Raw genomic sequence first — 19,682 nt, 5'->3', positions numbered from 1 at the left:
CCAACTTTTTCACTCTCCACTTTCACTTTCATCAAGAGGCTCTTTAGTTCTTCTTTGCTTTCTGCCATAAGGGTGGTGTCATCTGCATATCTGAGGTTATTGATATTTCTCCCAGCAATCTTGATTCCAGCTTGTGCTTCTTCCAGTCCAGCGTTTCTCATGATGTACTCTGCATGTAAGTTAAATAAGCAGAGTGACAATATACAGCCTTGACATACTCCTTTTCCTATTTGGAACCAGTCTGTTTTTCCATGTCCAGTTCTAACTGTTGCTTCCTGATTTGCATATAGGTTTCTCAAGAGGCAGGTCAAGTGGTCTGGTATTCCCATCTCTTTTAGATGACCCAGAGGGATGGTATGGGGAGGGAGGAGGGAGGAGGGTTCAGGATGGGGAACACATGTATACCTGTGGCGGATTCATTTCGATATTTGGCAAAACCAATACAATATTGTAAAGTTTAAAAATAAAATAAAATTTAAAAAAAAGAAAAAAAAAAGAATTTTCCACAGTTTGTTGTGATCCACACAGTCAAAGGCTTTGGCATAGTCAATAAAGCAGAAATAGATGTTTTTCAATGATCCAGTGGATGTTGGCCATTTGATCTCTGGTTCCTCTGCCTTTTCTAAAACCAGCTTGAACATCTGGAAGTTCATGGTTCACGTATTGCTGAAGCCTGGCTTGGAGAATTTTGAGCATTACTTTACTAGCATGTGAGATGAGTACTATTGTGTGGTAGTTTGAGCATTCTTCGGCATTGCTTTTCTTTGGGATTAGAATGAAAATTGACCTTTTCCAGTCCTGTGTTGTGAGAGGGCATCAGAGGGCAGACCCACTGAAACCGTAATCACAGAAAACTAGCCAATCTGATCACATGGACCACAGCCTTGTCTAATTCAATGAAACTAAGCTATGCCGTGTCGGGTCACCCAAGACGGACAGGTCATGGTGGAGAGGTCTGACAGAATGTAGTCCACTGGAGAAAGGAATGGCAAACCACTTCAGTATTCTTGCCTTGAGAACCCAATGAACAGTATGAAAAGGCAAAATGATAGGATACTGAAAGAGGAACTCCTCAGGTTGTTAAGTGCCCAATATACTACTGGAGATCAGTGGAGAAATAACTCCAGAAAGAATAAAGGGATGGAGCCAAAGCAAAAACAATACCCAGTTGTGGATGTGACTGGTGACAGAAGCAAGGTTCAGTGCTGTAAAGAGCAATATTGCATAGGAACCTGGAATGTTAGGTCCATGAATCAAGGCAAATTGGAAGTGATCAAACAGGAGATAGCAAGAGTGAACTTCGACATTCTAGGAATCAGCGAACTAAAATGGACTGGAATGGGTGAATTTAACTCAGATGACCATTATATCTATGACTGTGGGCGGGAATCCCTTAGAAGAAATGGAGTAGCCATCATGGTCAACAAAAGAGTCCGAAATGCAGTACTTGGATGCAATCTCAAAAATGACAGAATGATCTCTGTTCGTTTCCAAGGCAAACCATTCAATATCACAGTAATCCAAGCCTATGATTCACTTACTGAGCTAGTATTTGGGGACTGTCTTAATCCATTTGGGCTGCTATAATGAGATATTTCAGTTTATAAAAACAGATATTTGTTTCTCTTAGTTCTGGAGGCTGGGAAGTCCAAGATGGTGGCTCCAGCATGGTTTTATGTGATGACAGCCCACCTCCTGATTCAAAGCCAGTGACTTTTCATTGTTTCATCACATGGTAGAAGGGATAGGAAGCTCTGTGGAGTCTCTTTCTTAAGAGAGTTAATAGCATTTGGAAAGCCTTCATTTTCAGGATCTAAGCATCTCCCAAATGGCTCACTTCCTAATTTGGAGGGGTTAGGATTTTGCAAGTGAATTCTGAACGGGCACAAACATTCAGACCAAAGCAAGGAGCGTCTGTTCAAAGCTAGGGATTAGTGATATACACTGTCAATACTGCATCTGCTTTTGTGGAATGTGTATTTTTTCTCTTGTTGCATTAAACTCATATCTGTCTTTCAGTCCTAAGCCTGACCCCTTCTACACTGTCTTATGAACCATCTCTACCCAGTCTGTTTTTTAAAATCCTTCAATGGTCTTCATTGTCCAAATATTAAATTCCAAAGTCTTCATCATTTATAAGGCTTTCATAATATGATTTCTCTGACAAACCCCATGATGTTGAAGTACCTACCTTTTTCCAGATTTAGTCTTTGAAACCTATGTCCTTTAACACATTATTGACTGGAGACATATGGGCTTCCCTTGTGGCTCAGCTGGTAGAGAATCCGCCTGCAGTGTGGGAGACCTGGGTTCAATCCCTGGGTTGGGAAGATCCCCTGGAGAAGGGAAAGGCTACCCACTCCAGTATTCTGGCCTGGAGAATTCCGTGGACTGTATAGTCCATGGGGTCGCAAAGAGTTGTACATGACTAAGCAACTTTCACTTTTACTTTCTTACATATTGTGGCCCATAGGCATTAGTTTCTGCAAAATAGTCAATAACATGTTAAAACTTAGTTCAGAAATCACATCCTTTGTTACCATCCTCTCTTCCTTTGTCTGGGGTAGATTGACCTCTGAACATGGATAACACTGTATAAACTCTCCTGTAGTAGTCATGGTATCCTAAATATTATTCTTCCCTCATTTCACCATGAACAAATGAATAAAGCCTATAAAAAGAATTACTCTGAAGAGTGCAAAACTCTAATAGTATCTAAAAGAATATATCGACTTCAGTCTTTCATCACATACTTATTAATTATTGTGTTTCCTTGGTGGATCAGTGGTAAAGAACCCACTTGCAATATAGGAGATGAGACATGGGACTTTGACCCCTGGGTCAGGAAGATCCCCTGAAGAAGGGCATGGCTACCCACTTTAGTATTCTTGCCTGTAAAATCCCATGGAAAGAGGAGCCTGTAGGGTTGCAGTCCATAGAGTCACAAGAGGCAGATATGACTTAATGACTAAACAACAATGACAACAACTAGAACTGTGCATACTAGATAGTAATCGTAGATGTGTTCTCTGGCATTACAATTAATACATTGAGAATAAATCAATGCTAACTTTCTGGTTAATTATTTAAATAAAGATGCTTTGTAAAGCCATTGGTTTAAATATTTCTTTAAAAGCTTTGTTGTTTTAAACCACAGGAAGGTTGTCTCATTCTAACTCTTGTTTGAGAATGTCTGTCTAGTTTGCTTGTGTGATCTGGAGCTTCTTTAATTAGTCCCAAACTCAAGTTAATCATAGTCTTTCAAAAACTAACATTCACTTCAATGTGATTTCTACATATTCATTGGGCAGTTCATATAATTTCAGGAGATGAATCATAGGAAAGAAGGGTTTTAATATCATATTCTTCCCTTTTGGTTCTTATTTTTCTTGGAATTGTTCATGGACATAAGACTTTCATGGGTTTCATAGTGAATGTTACATTTACATTTTTAAGAAAGGTGTTCCTTTTTCTTTCTTTTTTTTTTAAAACTAATTGCTCAAAAATATTTCTTCGCCCTTCCATCTCATGATGTTGAGCTCTGTATTCAGAGCATAGATGTTACATAATAGGGTAAGAATGATAATCTGTTTGCTGATCAGTTTTTTATTTTCATACTGTGTGGATGTATACTCCAGATGCAGAAGAGAGTAAAGTTAATCAAGCAAATAATTGATTCCCCTGATTATAAAATATCTAGACCCAGAATTGAAAGCAAAGACACCAATTTTTGAAAGTGTAAGGTTTTTGTTGTGTTTTTTTTTTTAAACGCATTCTTCTGAGATGAGGGAGGAAATAAGATTTCACTTCACTAAGAGCCAAGACTTCACTAAGAAAAAAACTGTAACTTTGGAGAACTAATAAGATGTTACACGCCAGATACAACTGTGATGTAAAACATGGAGTTCAAGAACTTATCTGTATGGAAATCACACATTAGACTGGCTGGGATGTCATTATTCATAATATTTAACAAAAGGACACTGATAGAAGGTAGCTTTAAAGAACAATAGTGGACACATCTCTAGGAATACTTGAAAATATTTGTGAGCTGGAAAGAAAATGCTGTATCTTTAAAATTCAAAACCTACTCTTAAGAAATACCACTTGTCAACTCACATTCATGTTGTATGTTCATGGCATATTTTTTCGCTTCCAAGCTGCATATTAGAAGTTAAAGTACCTTGGATTCGATAGGCTGCATAAATAGACCATGGGAATGTAAACACCCAGACTGTGTGACTGTGTACTTGGTAATTAATGCATCTTGTTTGCATTCCATATTAACTAAGAAAGTTTTGAAATGGCCTTTACTTTGCAAATAATGTACCCATTAAAACCATGATAAGTCAGACATAGTATCTGTGCTTGAAGTTAAAGTGTGAAAGGCAATGGATGTGTGCTTTACCTTATTTTAGAGGATATACCAGACTTTCGACCAGAATTGGATAGCATATACTAAAAGCAAAGGTTTTTGTTTTTTTTTCCTCATCCTTTACCTTGTGTGTGTTAAAAGCCACAAAGTTGAAATATAGTCTGCAAAGTATACTTCACATATATATGAGAAGTGTGTGAGCAATGCCGAAACTTAATTGATATGCTGAGAAATATATAAAACATACAGCCACTGGATTGGGAAAATGAAAATTAATATGTGAATGGTTTAGCGAACACTATGCTTTGCCCCCAGAACCTGGTGTTTATTATTGTGCACTTTAGTAGGAGACAGAAGCAGTATCAATTGGAAAAACATTTCTTAGTGAATTGAGAACTGTATGGCTTTCCAATTCCTAAGTGGGAAACCTGGTTCTTTGGTTTCTTTGTTTCGACTTAAGCAAGTCCCAAGCTATTTCAGCTGAACATTTTACATACTAATGGAGTCTAGGGAAGTGACTTTGGCAGCTGTTCATGGGATAATAATGAAATACACTATTTAATACTGCATGCTGCTGCTGTAAAATGTGGCGAGTATTTTATAGAGATCCTGGTGAGTAGAGCTGTATCCACTTTAAGTTTAGCAAGTGTGTGAAACTGAATGAGGAAGTTCTTTTTTCATATGAGACTAACTAGTACTCTTTTCTTACAGGTAAAGAAAACGTGCACAGAATCAGATGTTCCCGAAGCCCAGAATTCCAGGTACAGTAAAACAGAGGCCAAGACTTCACTAAGAAAAATTGCAACTTTGGAGAACTAATATGACGTTATACTCCAGATACAACTGTGATGTAAAACATGGGGTTTAAGAACCTATCTGTATGGAAATCATACATTAGACTGGCTGGGATGTCATTACTCGTGATATTTAATAAAAGGACACTGATGGAAGTTAACTTTAAAGAACAATAGTGGAAACATCTCTAGGAATACTTGAAAATATATTCCCATACTATTTATTAAGTTCATCCTCAATTTTCTTTCTATTCTCTTCTTATAATGTATTCACATCTGAAAATTTTCCAGAAACTTAATACCCTTTAAATCTGTTTATTGAAGATCTGCCTTTTTTTTTTCAATTAAATGTTGCTAGATTTTGAGAATTTCATCAAGTTGGAACAACCAAAACTAACTTGGCATTCTCTTTGTGCTTAGTTACTTCATTCATGTCTGACTCCTTGCGACCCTTTGTACTGTAGCCCACCAGATTCCTCTGTCCATTGGAATTCTCCAGGCAAGAATACTGGAGTGGGTTGCCATGCCCTCCTCCAGCGGATCTTCCCAACCCAGGGATCAAACTCAGGTCTCCCACAGTGCAGGCGAATTCTTTACCACCTGAGCCACCAGGGAAGCCCAAGAATACTGGAGTGGGTAGTCTATCTCTTCTCTAGGGGATCTTCCTGACCCAGGAATTGAAGTGGGGTCTCCTGCATTGGAGGCAGATTCTTTACCAGCTGAGCTATCAGGGAAGCCCTGATATTCTTTTTATGTTTATATAAAGCCTGAAGAAATGATGAATTAAAGTGATCAGACCACTACATACAGGACTTGGGCACCATTTAATTGTTTGTGCCTGGACCAGGTGCACAACAGACATTTTTAGGCCTATACATTTTCACTGTTTTTGTCTAAAAACCCAGGCCTCAATTTTAAAAGTCAGTAAAAGTATTTTAAATACTATTACAATAGTAATCAGGTGGCGCTAGCGGTAAAGAATTCATCTGCCAGTGTTGGAGACACAAGAGATTCAGGTTTGATTCCTGGGTCAGGAAGATCCCCTGAAGGAGGGCGTGGCAACCCACTCCAGTAGTCTTGCTTGGAAAATTCCATGGACAGAGGAGCTTGGCAGGCTGTAGTCCATGGGGTCACAAAGAGTTGAACATGACTGAACATGTACACACACACACCCTTCATATAGTAATATTGGGTTGGCCAAAAAGTCTGTTCAGGTCTTTCATACCATCACAGAAAAACCTGAGCGAAATATTTGGCCAACCTAATATTAATGGTATAACTCAACTTATTGCGTTAACAAATTTGTGTTTAATGATGAAGTCTAGTTTATTTTGTTCTACTCATTCCAGCCTATGATGTATATAATGATTTTCTTGGTACAGTAAAACAATACAGATCTAGGTATAATGTTAATGACCATTGTATTTTCCTTTTAGAAGGCAAATATATACTATATATAGTCCATTTACAGTTTGAGTAAATCTTTGTTCTTATGTAATATGATATTCCTGTAATTAATTCCTATATATATTATGGATAGATAGTGAAATGATTGTATGTGTTTTTTTTCTTTTGAATCATCAAAAGTATTAATGTATGATATGGTATAGGATTTTTGACATTTGATCTTTGTCTTTTATGATTAGGTATCAATATAGAACCAAATAGTTTTAGTTTATTGGAACATTGGGAAATGGGTGAACTATTAAATTTTTTCTTACAAAGTAGAGCAATTCCAGGACATATGGAGAGAGGAAACTCAAGCTCTATTGCTTGTGGATGTTTCCTTCCTGACCATTTTGCTGACATCTATGAGAAATCCACCTATGACTTGTTATTTAGCTAATTAGATAGTCTTTGCAAGCTGCTGGTCTTGATGGGTAGTAGGGAAAACAGAACAACATAATTATTATTTTTATTAATACTGTATATCAATTTTTTTTAATTTTTGAGGCCACTCAAGAGTTTTGAACAAATAGTGCTGTACGTTAATAAATTTTAAACAAGCAGAAAGTCACTAAACTGATTCAGTGTTTACAGTTTATATCAATAAGTTCCAGAAGACAGAGTTCAGATTTCAATGTATTTAAACCTGGAACTAGATCATTGTCTTATCTAGGAAATCCCAGCCCATATAGCCTTAAAAATACAATTTTACATTTATGGTAAATAAGTTATGTTTAATAGATTATTTTAAATACATTTTATTATATATTATTATACAATATATATTAATTGAAAAATGACATCTTATAAACTACTATTTAGTTGCCATGGATTAGCTGCTCATAAAAGTTTTCTAATCTGCAATATATGGATCCTTTCCATGTATGCATGTTCATTTGTGCCTGACTCTTTGTGACCCCCATGGGCTGTAGCCCATCAGACTCCTCTGTCCATCGGGTTTTTCCAGGCAAGAATATTGGAGTGGGTTGCCATGTCCTACTCTAGAGGGATCAAACCTGTGTGTCCTGCATTGGCAGGTGGATTCTTCACCACCACACCACCTAAGGCAAATCAATTTCTAAGGGCACTAAAGCTTAGTAATATAAAAAATAAACAAGTAAAACAAATCTTATTTATAAAAACCTAAGATGGAAAGGCCAGAGAATAAAGAAGAGCTAAAGAAGATCGTGCACAGAAAGGATACAATAACTTGCAAACAGTCAACAAGTCAAGGGAGGCCAAAAATATTATTCAGTATATGCATGTACTGAGGTTCAGTTTTTATGAACAACTGAAAAAAAAAAAAACTACATGAAAATGCTTTTATTATAGACACTGGACAGCATTACTTTAGTGTATACATGTACGGGTACATTCTTTTTGCTTATTAAGAACCACAGACATTCATGTTCTCTCTCCCCCCAACTCCTTCCCTTCCCTGTGTGTGTGTGAAAGAGAGAAAGAGAGAGAGATTTAAGGCCCGGGGCTAAGTAATTCTATTCTAAACAAATCTAAAACAAAGAACTGAGCTCAAAATGAAATACTGTATCAGCATAAAATGCATGGGACCTGGAGACCCACTGCCTTATAAAATGCTCCCTGTCTTGGAACCTAAAGCTAATATCATTCATTTATTTAGCTAGCTTTATAGTGTGTTGGTTTTGGATTTGAAAAGATTAGAATAAATGCAGATGGAAAGTGTTTTTACAGTAGGGAAGTAATTAAATTGGGCGTGGAGACTTTGTCAGGGAAATTCTTGGAGTGACATATGTGTATCAGCAAATTCTTTGTCTTGCTTGGCCTTAATTCCTCTTTTGGAAGGAGAGTCTTGAGCTGCCAGTGTGACTAGTAGATTAGTAAAAAGAGAGTTTACAAACTCATGCAGTATCAGGAAGGTAAAATGTCTTCTTAGAAAGAACATTATGTATGTATACTGGAAGTCAGAGGTCAGTATTTGTTCAGTTTCATAATACTGTGTAGAACTTGGTGGTACGTGGAAAGCGATAGAATGTGCTTCGTAGAAGAACTGACATTCCTTAAATGTACTTTTTTTTTTTTTCACTTTCCTCTGTGTCATAACAATGTTGAGAATGTAGTGTTGTTGGCCTTTGTTCCTAAAACTCATGTTAACCTTAAAATGGGTACTGAGAAAACTAAAAGTTTTATTTCTCATGCTTTATCTTACCCTAAAATTAAGTCTTACTAGACAGACCATGGAGAAGGCAATGGCACCCCGCTCCAGTGCTGTTGCCCGGAAAATCCCATGGATGGAGGAGCCTGGTAGGCTGCAGTCCATGGGGTCCCTAAGAGTCAGACACGACTGAGTGACTTCACTTTCACTTTCCACTTTCAAGCATTGGAGAAGGAAATGTCAACCCACTCCAGTGTTCTTGCCTGGAGAATCCCATGGACGGAGAAGCCTGGTAGGCTGCAGTCCGTGGGGTCGCACAGAGTCAGACATGACTGAAGCGACTTGGCGGCAGCAGACAGACCATTTAAAACAAAATCTGATGTGTCATTTTTATGTTGATTTTTTTCTATGTTCATGGTGACTTTTTGCAGATTTGTGTCTTACATGAGCCATCCCTAAACATACATGGTTTTTGTTTAATTTTAATGTAATAGATATCACCTAGATGAGTGAAGTTAGAATGCTCTATGAGCTTCACCTGTTTTTTAGCTCATCTACCTTTCATTTGTCATATGAGGTGAAGTAATTTATTTCATTGTTGGCAAATATCTTAGACTGCCTTTATGTTAAAATAGTTCCCAAATAATATCTCTGTTGAACTTCTGTTTCTCTTCACTTTTTCCTTTTTGGGCTCTAACTAGTAGAGCATTTTCAAGAGATCAAGAGCTTAGAAAGGAAATAAAACTCAAATCAGGCAGTTTTGTTATGTACTTGTTTTGTTAATTAAGGAATACATGGAAATAAAAATTTTGGTGAAATTGAGCTCTGAAGTGACTTCTAGGAATTATACCAGTTCTTTTCCTATTTTGGCTTTCATTATGGCTTCAGTATTGCCAGTAGATTATAGTAAAGAGATCTAAAGGAGAATATTAAAGTATATACATAGGAAGTACTTATGGTATGGATAGCTAAGATGATAGTTTTTGCACATGGTGAATGACAAAAGACTCTGTGTAATGGGGAGGGTTCCCTAGTCAATACTAACTACAATTATCAAGAGAAAGGCAGAACAACTCTCCAGCTTTCAACAAAGCTTCAGAATTAGTCTCAGTTTAATATCATAATATTTAAGTGAACCTCAGGAAGTTTAGCTATTCGATGCCTATGTTTTAAAAGCTTAAAAACTGCAACTAATTCATCTTATGTAAATAGTTATGATTTGACAATGTTATATTTAAAGGTATTAAGTTATACATGATTATGTTCTAGTAAAATAATTATTGCAATAATTCCAGAAGTCTGAAATGTTTATCTGTATATAATTGCCTGTCAAAAAAATTAAATGTTATATTTTTTCATAGCAGGGAAAGCTGAGGGCTCTTTGCTGAATATGCACATTGTATTTCACTGTGTCAAATCAGAGGGGCATCTAGCCTCATATTCTGTCTCTAAGAAGCATCAAAAATTATTAATACCAGGTTGCATTTCCTCAAATTTTCATAATGTAGTTCCAGTAAACTTAGATTCTTGCAGTAACACAACTAACTGTATAGTTCATGGAATTATTTAACCATTTCTTGGACTTAGTTACATTATTGACTATCTTCAGATCTTGAGATTCTATTCTTGATCATTTTTTGCTTTCCTTCCATTTCTTTTTTTTTCACATACAATCTCTGTTGACAACTCTTGACGTAGCCCACAATGTCTAGAATGCTCTGGCCACTTCCTGTGACTCTAGTCTCAGTGTCATTCAGGCTTCCTCTGTCAGAAGATCTACATTTACAGATGCCAAGCTTCTCCTTCCAGAGGCTGGATCATTTCTTCCCTTCTTTAACTAGAACCCCTTGCCCCCAGCTTTGCTCACCTACTGAATTTCAACTCATCCTTCTGGTGTTTCTCTCTGTGCACTGCTGCTTTCTTAGGGAAGCCTTTGCTGGCCAACCAGCTACCTCTGGTCCTACTGTCATAGGGCCTCATGGCCTCATCTGCTTCTCCTTCCAAGTAGCCTACTTTGATTAATGCCTGCCTCATGCACTACACTATAAACTCCACAAAATGAGGGATCGTCTCTGCTTTCTTTTGCTCCCCATCGTAACATTAGGGTACAGTGCAGGGCCTGACGTATAGCAGATCTTCAATACATACCTGCTAAGTGAATGTGCTCAGTGCTTAGTCTTATCTGACTCTGCAGCCTCATGGACTGTAACCCACCAGGCTCCTCTGTCCATGGGATTTCCCAGGCAAGAATATTGGAGGGGGTTGCTATTCCCTACTCCAGGGGATCTTCCTGACCCAGGGATTGAACCCTCATCTCTTGTGTCTCCTGCACTGGCAGTCGAATTTCTTTACCACTAGCACCCCCCTGGATAACTTCCAAATATACACAATCAGCATGCAGTCTCTCTTGGGAGAGATACAAACTCCTAATGCAATTTTATTAGGGATTTTTCCCAGCCGTCTCAAACTCCCTTTGAACAGAATCATAATGTTTACTTTTCCTCCCCCAGCATCTTTTCTGTTTAGTGATAATGCTCTCAGTTGTCCTGCCTCAGAACTTCAGAATAAGCCTTATTTCTTTCTTTCCTTTCCCAAATCAAACTATGTATTGAAATTCACTTTTCCCTGCCCCTGCCCCTGCCCCTGATCACTGCCACTAAGAAAGTTCAAGCTTCTGTCATCTCACCTCTGAACTAACACAACAAATCCTCTGTGGCTTCATTGGATATCAACCTTGCCTTTCTAGTCTGTGGAATTTTTGGACAAGCCCTTCTTAAATAACACACTTTCCATATGGCATTAGTCATTAATCTGACAGACAGTATTTAGTAGATATTCAGAGTATACATAGAAGCATGAACCAATAACCTTCAAAGTGAAATTGTGGGCAAGACGTTAAAAATAAGGACATATACTATTCATGCCAATTTGCTGTCCATAAGATGTCAAGGATTACCTGGGCTACCTGTTACTCGCTTTCCTTGTGCCCTTATTCTGGTGTGCTAGATATTCATTGATTCCACTTAATTTTCATCCTTTAGTTCCAGATTGACAGACGAGTACATGAAATTCCAGAAAAAAAAAAATATGTATATATATGCCAGTTGCTTAGGTACCTTGATTTTCAGTCCTTTCTCCTGTCACCATTTCCTGCATAGACATTAGAGTAAAATATGCTATTTGTGTACTAGGCACTTACCCGAGAGCATCTGTGTAGGACAGTACTTCCCTGCTCATCCTACAGATGAGCTCATTTCACTGAGGAATGGTTGAGAATGGTACACCAGAGTATAGCCTGAGTGCTGAACACTGTGGACTAAAGTGGTTAGGAAGAGTTGAATGGAATATTTAGGGCAACAGCTGGGTATCAGAGGACAGATAAGATTCGAAGAAATGGGGGAAGAGAAACCACAGTAAGGTTAAGAGTGAGGGAAAGAACTAGAAACTGAAATGAAAGGTATCTTTTATGGATGGTTGGTGACTAGTCTTGATTTGATTTGTGTGGAGAAATAGTTGATGAGATTGGAAAATAGGTAAATTTGCATAAATTGTGGTTGGCTTGGATTCCTAGTTATTTTAGTTAGGACCTTTATTAGTTGCAGCTATTAGTGTGAACCAGTTTAGGTAGAAAAGGGGAGGTTTTTGTTGTTTTGCTCTGATTTTAAACAGGAGTATAATATCTTAGATAAATTGAGAAGATAGGGCTTGCTGGATCTCATAAGGTCTGGCAACCAGGGACTGACTTTCTGTTTATCTCTAATCCACTGTGTCCTCACTGCTTGGCTGCTTCAATGTCTTTCTCTCTGTTTATGCCCATTGGCTGCTCTGTCTTATTTTTGCTCCTGGACTTATAATAGGAGGAAAATATTCATGTGACACTGCTTCTTTCTGATTTTTAAATTTTTACCTCTTTAGGTACCCATATAATAGAATCTCTCTCTTTTTCTTTATCTCTCTTCCAAATTTCCAGGAAAGAGAGTGATACCTGTGTGGCTTTCCAGAGCCATGTCTGGGAGCATATGACTCAGTGGTAAGAACAACTTCCAAGGAAAGGATGCTGAGCAGATAACTTGATCAAGTGCCCTCAACCTTCTACCTCTTTCCTGCCCACCTACTTCATCCAGCACCCTTGTCCCAAGTCCTTCATTTTAATCCAGCACGTATCATTTCCCTGATTACATATAACTCACTGGTTATCTATTTCACTAGTATGGAGATTTGGAGCTCAATTTTATATCAGACATCTACAAACTATGATCTGCAAAGCAGAGATCTCTTAAGAGAGCATTATGTGGAATGGCAACCAGACTTCAAAGTAAGACGAGTTCCTTTCACCTCTTTTTATAAACCCTGCTCCCAATTTTTAACCTTCTTGCTCCTATCCTCAAGTTAACCAGTTAAACCCAATCTCCTTTTCTGCTCTCAAATACCAATCCAAATATAAATCGCTTTCTCTAGTTCGTGTGGTTAATCCAGTTGTTAGATAATAGATGAAAGCACTTCATCCTGCAAATTAAATTATTTTTCAGAGGGCAGTTTTGCCAAAATGACTGTCTAGGTTTGGACTTCTTTCTTTTGAAGCCAACTCTCAAGCATACCTAAAGAAATACACTAGCCATTAATCAGTTGCAGTCCAAACTTGAAATTTTGGCCACCTGCCTTTCAGGCATTAGGAGGTCACCAGTGGATTTCTGATCAGGTAATAATGTTATTAAAATTGTACTTGCGATGACAGATCAGTCATGGCACAGGTACGTGGAGGCAAGGGAAGCAAAAGTGAAACTTACTTAAAAGACCTGAGAGACACTTAGCAAATTGTGGTTATTTCGGAGAAGACATTATACACAATTTTTTTCATGGTTTAAACACATTTTCTAAATTTTCTACATCATGTATTTTTGTGTGTGTTAAGAATATAAAATAATAGATTTGACTTGAAATAGACATGATAGCAGTGGAAGGAATCTGGCTTCTCCTTTCTAACAAACTGCATTATTCTCCCAAAATGAGAAAACTCCTGACTTCCCCGCATGTATTAGTGATGACTTCCAGAGAATGGCTATCTTCCTGGCCAGTCACTTCTGCAGTAAACTGAGTTCCTCTGAAGTCTTTATGGTTAATAATCTAAAGCAGCCTTTCTGGAGACTGTGAGCTGCTTTGAATTATTTGGTCAGAGTAACACATCACATAAAGTAGCATTTGTTTAGTGACTTTTATCCAGAAGATCAGAGGAGCTAAGATAAGACATTACTTTGCATCACAGTAATAATTAAAATTGTTATTCAACGTGAGTAGAAGCATTGAGGGTCCCGTTTTATATTGGGGGACCCTCAATTTATATTATATTTATATAAATATAAATATATTTATATATATTCTCAACTTAAAATGAGAACAAACTAGAGGACCTTAGTTTTCTTTTCAGCAGTTCAATTATAGGAACATTTATTCTTGCCCTTCAAGTTATCGTTTATTGGGTATCAACTGTGTGTCAGGCACTGGTTTGAAGGTTTGAGATACTTCAGTAACAAAATAGAAGCATACGTAACAGTGGAGTATCTTAGAAAGCGATTAGTTCTAGTGATAAAAGGGGAGATGGGGAGTATTGGGGGAGTAGATTGTGATTTTCAATTGGATGATAACTTAAAAGTAAAGATTTGAAGTTAAGTCAAGAAGAAAGCGGGGGAAAGTGCACTCCCTTCGGGTTGAGCAATGCACAGGCCCTTCCATGGATGCCTGTCTGGCACGTTCAAGCAACAGCTAGAACAGTGTAGCCAAGACAGAGAGCTCAGGGTTTCAAATTTGAAATAGCCACATTCTAAAAAAAGCAACTATTTCTAGTCTTTCCCGTATTTTTGAAAATATTTACTTGGAATTTACATAAATCAGTTGCAAATATTTTTTCTTGACTCATCGGTAATAGTTTCTGGCAAGCACCTCATCCATCATTGCTACAAGGTGGGGCTGATCCCCAGCCAGGAACGCCTCTCTTTGCCACACCACACACGTTCTCTAATACCAGCGCTCTCTTCTGATCGGAAGACTTCAAGCGTCTTCAAAAGCCTGAAGCCTGTTTGGTTTCTTTCTTTCTTTCTTTCTTTTTTGTTTAAGAAATGCTGTTAAAGTTGCAGCCATAAATATAGATTAGAGCTTAGTAAAGATTCTAAAAATTTGAGTCGTAAAGGTACAGAGATTCTGCTCATTATCTCACATTTAATCATCACATCTCAGTTGTCTTAGCAACCTACACAATGTTCTCATTTGCTTTTCAGTAAGCCAAAGGATGAATGGATTCTTTGTTCATGTGTTTATGAATTTCTATCACCTGATACTTGATGTCTTTCTGGCATGCTTACTGTGGCAAATAACTATCTTTATATTCTTAACGTTCATGTAACCAAAATTAAACTCTGCTCTTCCTAAAAAAGTAAATTTCTAATGGAAAAATATCCAACCTCAGATAAACATAAATAAGCTTATATTATAAAATGTTTTTGTTGTAATTATAATTAATTTTCAAATCTCAGCAAACTTGCCACACTCAGTTATCCAACAGATTTGACCTACACAGGCATACTTGTGAACTACAGAGAAAGAAAAAAGCCTGTTGACAGAGCTAGGTGTCCAAGAGTTGATTCCCCCAAACTTACATGCTTGCTTCTCTCTGATGCTGTCTTGGAGTGTATGTTCTCTTATACTACATATATCTCTAGTTTTCAAGTGTGTGCTCTGTTCAGTCATGTCCAACTCTTTGCAGCCCTATGGACTGTAGCCCACCAGGCTCCTCTGTCCGTGGGATTTTCCAGGAAAGAATACCAGAATGGGTTGCCATTTGCTACTCCAGGGGATCTTCCTGATTAAGGGATCGAACCCACATCTCTTGTGTCTCCTGCGTTGCAGGGGGATTTTTAACCACTGTGCCACTGGGGAAGCCCAGGTTTTTTCAGACTCATACCATAATAAGGTGGATGTGGCCCTGCTCACTTGATATACTAAGCAAATATGGTAGACTGTCTGAGTTCAGATTCCAGCTGTTTGGCCTTGTTGCAAACTACTTTACTTCTCTGTGCCTCAGATATCCTTATCTGTAAAATGGGAATATACCATTCTCCCATGGGGTTCTTTTAAGGACTAAATTAAGCAATGTAGGGAAGACACTTAAAGAAGTACCTACTATATATTAGGTGAATTTAAACAACTGGTCCTATTACAAATAGTCATAGTGATAGTATTGACAAGTGACAGTATGACATAAAAAGAACAGAAGAATAATGAAGCATAAATGTAAGAATGCAAAAGGCTTAGTCATGTGGGATGTTGTGGCATAGTGCTAGAAGCCCGGTATGCATTAGAAATGTCTGAGGGCAACCCTTAGTACAGTCTAATGACTCTCATTAGTTGCTCACCTTGATTCTTTATGTAAAAGTTAAATTGTGTTTATCATCATAACACATTTTAGAATTACTTCTATACAAAGGGACTTCCTTCTAATTGTGCTGTTGATTTAAATATTCTGTTCTATAGGTAAATAAGAGCTTGTCTGTTGCATTCTGTCATGTGGTTAGTTTGTAGAAATTCCATACTTCTCAAAAATAATACCATCTTTTCAAGAACACACACAACCTTATTACATGAAGTGATATTGTTGTAGCCATGCATGCCGGGAAACAAACTCACTCAGAAGGACAATGCAGACAGTGGAGTGCAGTCTATTACACCCGCGGGCCCAAGGCAGGGTCTCCTCTTAGCCAAGAACCCTGACCAGTTTTTGTGAAAACCTTATATACCCTAAATGTACATGCTCAAACCCGCCTCCCAAATTCTCTGAAACTAGTCTGAACAAAGGAGAAGAAAGAACAGTCAAAGATAACCCGTGATAAAACTGTGATGCATGTGCCTTAAACCTAGGTAGTTAACAGTGGATAATTATCAATAAGCCTGTGGTCATACCCCAATAAGCATAATACAGTTTATGATTTTATTCGGTTACACAGATAATTAGGGTATTCTTTTAGGTGACGGAGAATCTAGATACGAGCCCTGGGGCTCTTCCTTCCTGGTTCTTGGTTTTCCAGTTGGTGTGTCATTTCCGTAGATACTGGGCATATAACTCAAAGTCCACAGTCCGGCCCAAGATGGAGTCCTGCTTTAAAGATGGACCTTGTTCTGTCTGTTTCCTCCTTCATTCCCCACTTTTGATGCTCTTAACTCATACTATGAGCATCACTCATAGGGATATATTGCACCGTGGCTGTCTGACCACCAGTTTGGGAGAACGACACCAACCTTTGGCTTATAAAGTTCATAATACATTGTAAAATGCAGGATCCACAAAACAGAACTATCAAGGCAACTGGTAACAATGGTAAATATAGTTTTCTGCCAATCAACCTTCACCCAAGATAGGACCGAAGTCCAGAAAAATTCATTTTCATTTGACATTGCTTTTACCTGGTTTTTCATGTCATCTAAAGCAGCTGATACATTGCCAGATAAATCAGGAATATATACACAACATTCAACCTTAATTACAGCACAGGTCCCTTCTTGAGCAGCTGTGAGCATGTCCAAAGCCATTCTATTTTGAAATACCACTTTTCTCATTTGGATTTGTTCTTCATTTAAGGCTTGGATGGCTTTAGCACCATCTAGGAGGGCCTGTTTTGTGAAATTAGTCCAGGCCTCCACTTTAATCATAATATCTGTTGTCCCTATAGAAGGTATGAATAAGGCAGCAATATACTCATACCACTGAAACACAGATCTTGTCCACCTAGCATGTAAATAAGGTAGATTTACCAGGGCTTGTTGTAGGTTAAGCTTTATGCTGCCATAGGCAAAAGTGAATCCCAGTGTGCAGCGGCCTACCCAGTGGATTGGTAACCAAGGCCAAAGGTTAGGCCCACAAAGCCATTGGATTCCATTTGGTGCCATCCAGCGGATTACAGGGCTGTATTTCCAATCAGAGCCTGGCCAATGGATGGACTGGCTGGGGTGGTATGTGACCTCGAATGTTCGTTTACATTTTTTGGGGGATATATTTTATTTTAGTTCTTTTGGGTCTAATGGAGGTCACCAAACCCTACCCTTTGTTCTTTTTGTTCCCAGCATATAGCAGCAGGAGTAATTAATAGACCCTTTTCTGGAGTCATCCAGAAATATTCATCCCAGACTTGGTAGAATTGTTCAACATACATAGAGGCCTGTCCTTCCTTGCCAGTCAGGGTTTTTTTTTTCCTTTTGTTCTTTAAATATGAGGTATAGGCTTTTGTTACTCCTGTGAGACTGGTGATTACATCAAATGTAACCCCATGACCCGAGTCTATTGACTGTAGGTCTGGCTTACACCAAGAGAGCAGGGACAGATTATGACTGACAAGAGAGAGGAAAGTCTTTTTTTGTTGTCCCAGAAAAGAGCAGAGTGGTTTAAAATCTCCTTGGTGGGGCAGTGACACCCACCAAGGAAATCCATCCATCACAGACAGAGGCATAGCCCCACAACACAGCAGTTGGAGGTGTTGTGGAAGTCTGCGTAGGAATGTGTCCATGAGATGAAAACATTGTTCTGAGTTGAAACGGAAGTTAAATTCAAAATCACGTTGATGCAGCCAAGCAGCAGGAGTTGATTATGCGGCTTCATCCTGAGGGGCTCATCCAGGATCTTCTTTTCCTTCTTCTTCTTAAGGATGATCTTAGTCTCTTGAAGGTCAGTGGGGTGCCTCTGTGCAGTCCACTGAGCGTTTTCTGGGTCTGCATGGTATGTTCTCTTCATCCTCATATGGCAGATCCAGGGAGTGACACCTTCAACTTTAACTGCTCTGCTGCTGCTGCTGCTGCTGCTAAGTCGCTTCACTAGTATCCGACTCTGTGCGACCCCAGAGATGGCAGCCCACCAGGCTCCCCCATCCCTGGGATTCTCCAGGCAAGAATACTGGAGTGGGTTGCCATTGCCTTCTCCAATGCATGAAAGTGAAAAGTAAAAGTGAAGTTGCTCAGTCGTGTCCAACTCCTAGCGACCCCATGGACTGCAGCCAACCAGGCTCCTCCGTCCATGGGATTTGCCAGGCAAGAGTACTGGAGTGAGTTGCCATTGCCTTCTCCTTAACTGCTCTAGTGGTGGTTAAAACAACAGTATATGGAGCCTTCCACTGTGGGGCCAAGGAGTCGTTTCCAGTCACTGACCCACACCTGATCCCCAGGCACAAATTTGTGAATCTGTTCCCCAAGAGAGAATGGCAACCCTTTCTTGTACAAACTTAGTTACCTGATTTATTACCTTACCCAGTTGTTCCATCTGCTGTGAAATCTCATCTCCCCTTCAGTTCAGTTCAGTTCAGTCACTCAGTCATATCCGACTCTTTCCGACCCCATTAACTGCAGCACTCCCAGCCTCCCTGTCCATCACCAACTCCCGGAGTTCACCCAAACCCGTGTCCATAGAGTCGGTGATGCCATCCAACCATATCATCCTCTGTCGTCCCCTTCTGCTTCTGACCTCAATCTTTCCCAGCATCAGTGTCTTTTCAAATGAGTCAACTCTTCACATCAGGTGGCCAAAGTATTGGAGTTTTAGCTTCAACATCAGTCCATCCAATGAACACCCAGGACTGATCTCCTTTAGGATGAACTGGTTGGATCTGCTTGCAGTCCAAGGGACTCTCAAGAGTCTTCTCCAACACCACAGTTCAAAAAGCATCAATTCCTCAGCGCTCAGCTTTCTTCACAGTCCAACTCTCACATCCATACATGACCACAGGAAAAACCATAGCCTTGACTAGATGGACCTTTGTTGGCAAAGTAACGTCTCTGCTTTTGAATATGCTATCTAGGTTGGTCATAACTTTCCTTCCAAGGAGTAAGCGTCTTTTCATTTCATGGCTGCACTCACCATCTGCAGTGATTTTGGAGCCCCAAAAAATAAAGTCTGACACTGTTT

General features: G+C 38.8%; 1 protein-coding gene across 8 annotated transcripts in view; it reads left to right on the top strand.

Moving 5' to 3' along the window:
* The window catches only part of EYA4 (EYA transcriptional coactivator and phosphatase 4), a 368,749-nt gene that overhangs the window by 202,215 nt on the left and 146,852 nt on the right, over nt 1–19,682 (top strand). For all 8 annotated transcript variants that reach the window (XR_825633.1, XM_010844272.1, XM_010844270.1 and 5 more), the window contains exon 3: nt 5,087–5,136. Coding sequence is in view for 7 of the 8 variants with exons in the window: in XM_010844272.1 (XP_010842574.1) it covers nt 5,087–5,136 (50 nt within the window). In the remaining variant the exon portion in view is untranslated. The remainder of the gene's footprint in view (nt 1–5,086; nt 5,137–19,682) is intronic.

Source organism: Bison bison, unplaced genomic scaffold, assembly GCF_000754665.1.
Source record: "Bison bison bison isolate TAMUID 2011002044 unplaced genomic scaffold, Bison_UMD1.0 scf7180017864198, whole genome shotgun sequence".
Taxonomy (NCBI): domain Eukaryota; kingdom Metazoa; phylum Chordata; class Mammalia; order Artiodactyla; family Bovidae; genus Bison; species Bison bison.
This window is presented reverse-complemented; position numbering and strand designations above follow the sequence as displayed.